The sequence below is a fragment of the Vigna radiata genome, chromosome 1 (genome assembly GCF_000741045.1).
Source record: "Vigna radiata var. radiata cultivar VC1973A chromosome 1, Vradiata_ver6, whole genome shotgun sequence".
In the NCBI taxonomy this organism is placed as follows: domain Eukaryota; kingdom Viridiplantae; phylum Streptophyta; class Magnoliopsida; order Fabales; family Fabaceae; genus Vigna; species Vigna radiata.
Window position 1 is genome coordinate 16,134,994 of NC_028351.1, and position 10,003 is coordinate 16,144,996.

The window sequence follows — 10,003 nt, forward strand, 5'->3', positions numbered from 1 at the left end:
TTACCCTTGCTTTGTTTNCTGCCTGTTTTGTATGTGCTTGTTTTCTCTTGCAATGATCATCCAAATTGGATGTGAGCAGAGNCAGGAGGGGCCCCTTTGGAGCAAATACTAGATGGCCCAGATAACCCATACACTGCTGATGCTGCAGAGTAGTGTAGCTTAGTTATTACTTATTGTATATAACTTAGTCTTCCTTCCTTTTCTTCTTTTTGAAAGACTCTATAGCGATATGTAGAGCTTTTAATTCCTCTTATATTTTGGATGACGGTATCTTATAATACTTCATCATACTTCTACTCCTAACTGCTTTACTTTATTACGTATGATGCATTCCACTCAATATGATTTATACATATTTTTGGGATGTTACAATAGGTCTTCTTTCATTTTTGAAATGTACAAAGAAAATGGATTTGAAAAGGCATTGATTTCTCCCAAGGATTTGAAATTAATATAAAATCAAAGTTTCATGAAAAACATATTAGTGGTAAAAAGAAGTAATTTGATGAAAATGTTGAGAATGAAACAATAAAACTCTTCAAGAATCATTTATAATTGATTACTTTTGTACATTGTAAAAAAAAAATATTACTTGATAATTATAGAATTAAAAAGAATATAAATCAATTGATATTATATAAAAGGAAGAATTTTTTTTTGCAAATATTTTATAGAAAAATATTAATAATTTTAATATTAGTTGCTTCAGTCGAAAGAAATTTTTCAAATATAAATATAATAAAAAAAATTAAAATCAACATCTCAAACAAAAATTAAACGAATTGATGTTATTATCTATTAAAAAAGAAATATTAAACAAAATTCACAAAGACAATTTAGTTGATAATTTTGCATCACATAAAACTCAAAATAGGTTTTCAATAAAATTATGATACATTTTAATATAAATATTTTATTAATAAATAAAAAGACTTTATTATTCAACGCATTTCAAAACCGCTTGTATCACTTAGGGTGTGTTCGTTTGGTAGGATTTGGGGGAGATGATTTGGAGGAGATGATTTGAATGAATTTGAGGGTAATTTTTTTTGTTGTTTTTTTAAGTGGATTTGTGGATAATTGAGAGTGAATTTGAGGGTAAAGTTTGTGAGAATTAGTGTAAGATTTGATTGATATGACAGATTTAAAAAATTAATTTAATTGATAGAAATTGAAGATTACCAAAATACCCCTAACTATCAAAGTAATATAAAATGTTATTTTTTAATGTTATATTTAATGGTAAAAATGTTTATAAAAAGTAAAAAAAATAATATTAATTATTAAAATTAATTTTAAAAATGTAAAAAAATTATAATTTAAAAAATAAAATTATTTTAAATTTAATATTTTTTGTAATATAATTTAATAATAAGTATTTGATAATTTTATTATTATTATTATTATTATTATTATTATTATTATTATTATTTATGTTTATTACTCTCAACAACATCAATAATTAAACCCAACCACCAAAACCTAATTCAATTAGGAAACAAACAGTCCTTCAATTCCAATTCCATGGAGGAAAATGGCCGGCGATGGCATCATAGGGTGGGGGATCTGTCAAGGATTGAAGAAAAGGTCGAAATCTGCGGTTTGACTTCATCCGCTTCCTCTTCCTCTCGTCTATGGCTAGATCTCCTCCTCCAACGATCCTGAACTTGCAGGATGCTGAATTGAAGCCATTGAATTTGAAATTGGTGGTTTTTGCCAAGGTTAGGGAATAGCCTTTTGTAGATCTAATTAATTGTCAGAAATTCGAAAAAATATGGGGTGCAATGAAGAAACTGGGAGATTGAGAGGGAGTTCATTAGAAGATGCAGATCAGTAGAGGAAGATGACTAAGAAGGAGTGGAGGAGGCATGGGTTCGCAGGGTCATAGAAAATTTCGTAAAGATTGAGGGTAAAAATGATATTTCACAGTGAATCAGCCCAAATCTTCGCAGATCAGCGAGATACAAAATATTTTCATATCTTGCAAATCATTGCAAACCTTTCTTCGCAAATCCTTTCATGTGAACACGTTTTAATCGTAAATCATCTCTCGCAAATCTTCGTCTACAATAATTTCCTCACAAGTGAACACAGCATTAGCATTCAAAATGTCGATCCACCACCCGTCATCAATTAAAATAGTGTTAGGGAAATGTACAAAGAGTCTCTCAAGAACCATACTTTCATAATCTTTGTAAGACAATGTGAGAATAATATACAACGAAATCAAACTCTAACATTTAAAATTATCAGATGTGACAAGTTCCATGTTAAAAAAACATCAAAATATATATTTTATTTTGAAGAGAAACCAAAACATTAATCTTTTAAAAAATAATTGCTTCTTAATATTTACATCAACATGATGCAATTTAAAATAAGTGCATGAGATGCAAACTCTGAAGATGTTAGTTTTTCTTAATAAAATCTAAAAAAATATATATTGGACACATTTATTAATTTAAAAATATATGTTTGCATTTATCCGCGCCTATTAATTTTAAATTAATTTAGTAAAAAATATGAAAAATGATTCTTTAAAGAAAATATTTTTTAATAATAAAAGATGATTTGTGATTGATCTATTTTAAATATTTATTTAAAAATAAAACAAATCAATAAAATATTAAAAATTATTAAAAATATTTGTTAAGTTTAAAGAATGTCAACGTAAATCACATGCCCTTCTAATCTACATTGCAAATCATACCACTTTCATACTGTCTCAGAAACCACTATTATTTTACAACGTCAAACCATTATTGTAAAAGATGTTTTTTTTTTTTTTTATAAGCTTTTTTCCTAAAACTTCTAGAAATAAATAATTCTTTTATAACTGAAAAAATATTAAGTTTTACAAATTACACTTATGTACAAACCAAATTTAGTTTATAATTTTTTTTTCTGTAAATACTTGTTTAAAACTCGTAAATTAATTTTAGTTTATGAAAAACATTTTATTTCTCTTGTAGACGCTTATTTAAAACTTGTCCTAACATATAACAAATGACCAATTATTAGCTTTTAATTAGTATCGGGCTGCAATATCTTTGATTGACCAAACAATATGTGGCTGCTAAATCTTCCCCCTTCAATATTCCCCTTTGTTGGAAGGAGAGAAAAGGTTCAAATTTTAAATTAAAAGAAAAATTTTGAAATAATTGCTCTTATTTGTATAGTACAAATCATCCATTTTTCTTGTCTACATCTATTTTAATCACAAGGATTATCATATCTTAATAACTTTTTTTTACAATAAAATATGTTACCGTATATTTGAAACGAACTAATCACAACTAATCACAAATTACCACGTAAACGGTTGTAAAAAATTATTTAAATTATTTTAATTTAATCAGTACTCTCAAGTTAAACCTCGAATATGAAGGGGTTATATAAAACATTCAGAAAGATAGTTTACCATCAATACTACAAAAAGGTTCTACTTTACTCAACATGATTATTTTAGTATGCACGAAGTATGAATGCTCATTTTAATAGAAGAACAATACACAGTAAATAAATAAAAGTGAGAAATAAACCTGTATACACGTTCAATGAGTTTGATAATATCCATGTCCATGTTCCTCAATTTTGGATTACATATATTACAATATGGTTACTCATTTCCCCGTATGACATCAGCTTTACCATAAACTGGAGTAATAAGTCCAAGAATCACAAAGCCACCTAAAATGACTATCAAAATGCCTAAAGAATTGATCAGAAGTGCTTCATTGGAATAGCGTGATATGATTTTGTTCACCTGAAGGAATGTAGCTTTTTCCAAAATACCAGTAGCAGTTGTGGCTATGGCCAAGGCATAGATATACATACCAAAGAAAACATGCCATGGCAGTAAAGTTGCTCTTCTATTTCTTGACCCTCCAGGGTACCAAAATGTTGCAAACCCCGCAGCCCACTAATGAATATTTTACCAAATAATTAGATTCAACGAAATGATAGAATCCAAGTTCGAAACAGGTTAAAAGTTTCTCTATAAACACTCACAAAAGATGGGAAAAAAAAGGCTTTTCCAAAGAAACTAACTTTAACTATGCACATAAGCTAATTTTAGTTTATGGAAGAAGTTTATTTAATTGTTCTTTCTTATTTTTTTCTTAAATATAAGTACTAATGGAGGTGTTTACCTAACAAGGTTTAGAACAGCTTATAAGATGAAGTGTCATACCTGGATGAAGAACAGGAAAAAGCATGCAAGGCCTAACCATGAATGGAGGCTGTAGAAGTTGTCAATGCCCTTGTCAATGTGAAACTTCCAAGCAGCCCAGATACCGATCAAGCTCAAAATGAGAGCAGCAAATTGTAATGTGAGATGAACTGATTTTTTGAAGCTTTTAGTTCCAGATAGAGTCTTGTATGCAAGCATCCCTGCAAATTGCCATAGTGAATAAAAGAGGGATGTTCTAACATGAAAGTATTTATAAACAATCAAGGGGTGGTAAGAAGAAACATTGTATTGAATTTAAGACAACAAGTTCCTTGGGAAGTTTCATTTTCATAAAAGGTTAATACATGCATGTTGAAGGTACTTACTAACCAGCTCATGTTTCCTATCCTTTACAATCTACCAGAATAAACCACCAAGATTTTAATTCTAATTTGGCCTTTGCTGTTTCATTTTGGGTCAGAGAAGGCTCTACTAGTTCAAAGGATTTAGATACCAAATGTAATCAAGACATATGATGGAAAAAATGTTTTATAGCACTCAGTAGCACCACAAGCATGTCAAATGATAGGGGATAACTAATCATCAGATAAACTGTGTAAACTAAGTGGAAAACACCATGTTCCTAGGACAACAATGATTTAACCTACATTCAGATTAGGACAGAAATCATACATGGAGATAAAACAAACATCAAATATTATTTGAACTTATTTATTGTGCTTGTTTTCTTTAGAGGATCGCAAACAATATCCTACAAAATGGAAACTTACATCTAATTGATAACAATTCATATAATTCAAAATATGGCAAAGTATCAGTATCCTCCTATCCAATACCAATACTTATAGATATCCAATGAATATCCTCCTTTTTGGCTTCTTTCAATTTTACTGACTAATATGTTTGGATCAAATACGTGAATAAGACTTCAATCACATATAGTTGTATTTTTCCCTCTGTATCCTTAAACATATAGCAAACAGTAGGCAATTATATAGAACCAAGACCCCTAGATGCTTTTGTGACTTTGATAGAGGAGCATTGGAGAAATAAAATCTAACCCTAGAACTTGGATATGATCACAAGTATTGCTTTTGTAAATCAAGATCGTCAACAGCGGACAGAAATGATAGAATTATATATTGATGAGAAATGGTCAACACTTACAAATATTGTGTATCCATCATGTAAGTATTTTTCAAAATTTATATTCACACTTAACATATCTAAGGAATATTATATCTTACACTTTTATAGTTTTTGCATCCTTGTATCAATGTCATATGGTACTCATGTTGTATCAAGTACTCAGGCTTCACAGAATAAAAACAAGAATAAAGAGCATAGAATGCTTCACCTCCTAAAATACCCTAACCATAGAGAAACATTGTGAATCAAGACCCTAACTAGTGTACCATGGTGCCAAAAGACTCCTCACTTTGCAACAGTTCACGACAGAGTGTTGTGCACAACTTTATCCTTGAATTCTCCATACTATGACTCTAGTTTTAGCTATGTAAATACTAATGTTTTCATATACCAAGTATTACTTTTTTTTCTTCCTAATTTGTCCCCAAATCAATTTCCCTCTCTTATTCAAAACAACGCATTTATTTTGAAAAAAACCGAGAATATTTCAGTAAAATTGTTTCAAAGAGGGGTATATTTATTATTCTCCTTAACATGGGTGAGAAAACCTTAAACTGCAATCATTTGGAACAGAGGAAGTGTATGCAAAAGGACTGTTTCCATATTCGAGCCATGCTCAACTTCATCGTGAATAAGTGAATCAGCAATCATGAATAGCATCATATGTAAACGGACAAATGAGTTTCTGTTATCAATGGTTGCCTTGCACAAATACAGGGACACCCTAATTTGATTTTAATACAAAGATCTAATAACAACTCTCCAATGCAACTGAAATATTATCAGTGACCACAAAAAGTTTCAGAGATACCAATATGCATAAAATGATGTACCAGTGAGATACTTAAGAAAATTAAAAAATATAAAAAACATTTACCTTCACCATTGATTAGAACAAGCCCAATCACCATCAACACAGGATGAACCTACATTGGAAAAACCAAGCCAAGACAACAAAGCTAAAAAAATTCAAACAAACATGGACCTAAAACAAAGTGATAAAAGAAAGTCAACAAGACAACACAATATTCATGATCAAACACTGAAAACCATTCCACCCTTTTCAGTTTCTCGTTCAAAATCAAATTCCCCATAACAGAAAAACGAAAAGATTTAGCAAATCCCGCATACCCATCACCCGAAAATGAAAAGAGAAGGCCGTGAAGAGGGATAGTTACGTTAAAGATGAGATCTTTGTTGTCAGAGACGAGAGCGAGGCCACCCCGAAAATGGACGGCCCATGTGAGGAGAAGAACGGTGACGGCGACGCCGACCACCCTGACCACCGTGAAGATCGGAAAACTTACCACGGGGAGAGTCGCCATTGGGAATCTTTGTAGAGAGAAAAGGGAAGAGACACAAGAGGGAAATGAAAGAAATGCAAAAGGATATATACAAAATGAAAATGGTGTAGCTTTGTACAGTGATATCAGTTTCTTCCTACACCAGAAACAAACAACTTTGACATTCTAAGTCAAAATTATGAATTTCATTTAGGTTTTAATTAGTAAGAATTTTCTGAACAATTTATCTTTTTAGTGATAATGAAAAGATAATTTTATATAATAATTCATTTATATAGCAAATTGCTAAGATGTAATTATTATAAAAAAAGTCAATAAATATAATTTAATTTTGTAAAATATGTTTAGGGGCAATTACAAAATAGAAAGTTTTGAATTTAGTTTATAGCGTGTTAAAATAGTACAAGCCGATACTTTGCGGAGTTTAATAATTATAAAATAATTTTAACTTGGTGATTAATTAAAAAATATTATTAATGTAATTTTAAATAATTATTGTAAAAATTAACAAAGATGATTCGATTTTATGATAAATATTTTTGGCATATTAATGAATAACTTATTTTCTCTACTTTATGACAAATTTTGAAAATTTAAGATTCAATTAAATATTTGCATGAGCCATGACTAATACTATAAGAAAATAGTTGAAATATGTTTTACTTTTTCTTCTAAGAATTATGATTTCCATTCTCAATCCCTTAAAAAGTGTAATAAAATAAATAATTTAATACTATCTTAATAAACTACCGATGTTTTTTTAAATATTAGTGTATTAAAGTTTTAAGTTTCAAATTCTAATACATGAAATGTTTTAGTGTTTATCAAGAACGCAATATTCCAATTTTTCATAACATTGTAGGATTCGTCACAATTTTAATATTACAGCAATACATTCAAAAAAAATTATAAAACAGATATAACTTATAATAACAAAATATACTTAAGATCTTATATGATTATAAGATATTATACTTTATAGAAAAAAAAACCAAACTCGCATTTTCTACTCTAGTTTGAGTTCAATCTATTTCTAATACTTTTCACGACATAATTATTTCTCTCGATTTGAGATTGGGTGGTTATTAAAATGTTAGAAACATTTTCCCATTTCGAAACTCCTACAACAATAGAACAGTAAGCACAACATTAGGATTTTTCCCATAAAATTTTTTTTACCACATACTTAAATTGAATACACATTCTCCATTACAATTCAAAGGACATTCATAATTTTCAAAAACTATATACATAACATCAATTGTCATATGTCATGAACATATTTATAAGCATAAAAAATATGTCATATCAGAATAATCAATCTACTCAAACAAACAATTACACCATTAAAATTCACTGGGGATTCATAATTTATTACAAACTGTACATATTATTGTAATAATCAACTTAAAACCAAACAAGAAATTAAAGCCAAGAAAACAACATAAAATGCTAGAAACAGACTGCTCAACGACCTATATTGCTTGCCCAGCCAAAGGACCTCCCACCTAGTGAATTAAGGCAAAAAGAGGTCCAGACCTATTGTGGAAAAGTGACGCTCAACGCCCAATTCCATCGCTTAGCGCCTAAAAACTAGAGAGCTCTCTAGTTTTGCAGCGCTCAACACCAGCATTCTAGTAGCTCATTATTTTGGCAGCACTCAACGCCACACAAGGTCGCTTAACATTATACTAGATGACAACAACATGTTGTCCTTATTTAAATGCCCCTCAGACAAATCAAAATGACCAAATTGGTATCCTTGACACTAGAAATAGTGCAAAATCATGTTTGTGACTAAAATTGAGTACCAATTTGCTTATTTTCACAAGTACAAAATAGGATTTTTAAGTCTGTTATTTTGGGCTTTTTAACTTTGTTTTACGACAGACTTAGATTCGACAGACATAAATTTTAAGTCTGTTATTGACCGGCAAACTTAAAATTTAAGTCTGTCGTTATGCAACACACTTAAAATTTCCACCCAAAATTGCAAATTCAATCATATATTCCATTGACACCTCAATCAACCCTCATAAATTTCATCTTTCTTGTATAAGTTCTCATACACCATACACAATAAAGATGAAATTGTAATATAGTACAAGTAATCATTCCCTAATTCAACTCTTCTTTACAACCAAAGAAATACACCAAGAATCCATAAATTATATCACATTCTTTACATAACATAATACAAATCAGAAACAGAGGAAAAGAAATTGGAGTCATTAGTAATCACTCCCAAAAAACCCTAAAAATTCTTAATCCTACAAATCACTATAACATCAAGATTAAAATCTAAAACCCTAAAAACAAAACAGAGATCCTAATTCTTAATCCTTACAAACCAAGACCAATTTTTTCCACTTGTACAACGACGACAACACAACACAAGAGGCATTGGCGGCAACTCGAGAGAAGGCGACAGTGGCTGCAACGGCAAGGCAAGAGGCAGTGGCTACAACGACAATGCGAGCGGCAATGTAAGTAGCAGAGACGCGACGTGAGGCGAATATTTATTAAGTTTTTTATTTTGAAAACAGACTTAAATTGGGAGACTTAAAATGCTAGTAGTGTTGGTCAGAAAAAAGGTGCACCAGATCAAACCAACCACTCAAATTCTACATGCTATAAACCATATTTTAGTGATCTAAGTGTCTAAACAAGTCATAAATCATTCAAAAATAGACACCAAACACTTAGTTTCTTCCCAAACCAAATCTTTTAGATTTTCACATGTCAAAACCCCCAAAATAGACTAGAAATTAACCCAAAACTCTACCTATTGGTTATATCAAGATGTAATAGCATATTCCGACCAATTATAACCTTAATACATAATCTCAAGTGATAAAAACAAGTAATAATTAACCAGCATTCACAACCATACTCTTCCAATTTAAAGACTCAGATTGAAGACTCAAAAGACACATGCAAGTTGAGTAGGACCTGCATGAAACAAATATAAGAAAAGACCAAAGAAATTTGTTGAAAACTTAACTTATTCAAACGAAGAAACCGATCAGTCTAGATTGAAAAGCTCGGTGTAAGGACCAATCCTATGGTCTCGATTTTATTAAAAGGATTAAAAATAATTCTGATGTATTATTTCAAATAATAGAGTACCATATATATACATACAAGGATCCTATAATNCTTCATCTATTAAAGGAAAAACATGTGCACAAATCTGCACAAATTATAATAATATCTAAAATATAACTAACATAATGTTTGATTGCCTAATATCCTTTAATAGAATATTTGACATATCTTAACACCCCCACTCAAGTTGGTGCATGGATATCACACATTCCCAACTTGAATAGAGACTCATCAAAAAATCTTCTTGACA

The 10,003-nt window shown here is 30.0% G+C and overlaps 1 protein-coding gene across 1 annotated transcript; it reads right to left on the reverse strand.

The window, feature by feature from the left end:
* Positions 1-3,520: 3,520 nt before the first annotated feature.
* LOC106778199 (probable transmembrane ascorbate ferrireductase 2) lies at positions 3,521-6,769 on the reverse strand. The gene is made up of 4 exons (XM_014666169.2): positions 6,520-6,769; positions 6,219-6,267; positions 4,193-4,392; positions 3,521-3,922 (listed from the first exon to the last, which is right to left on the reverse strand). The coding sequence occupies exons 1-4, from the start codon at positions 6,664-6,666 to the stop codon at positions 3,620-3,622; spliced, it is 699 nt and encodes a 232-aa protein (XP_014521655.1). The 5' UTR covers positions 6,667-6,769; the 3' UTR covers positions 3,521-3,619.
* Positions 6,770-10,003: the final 3,234 nt, after the last annotated feature.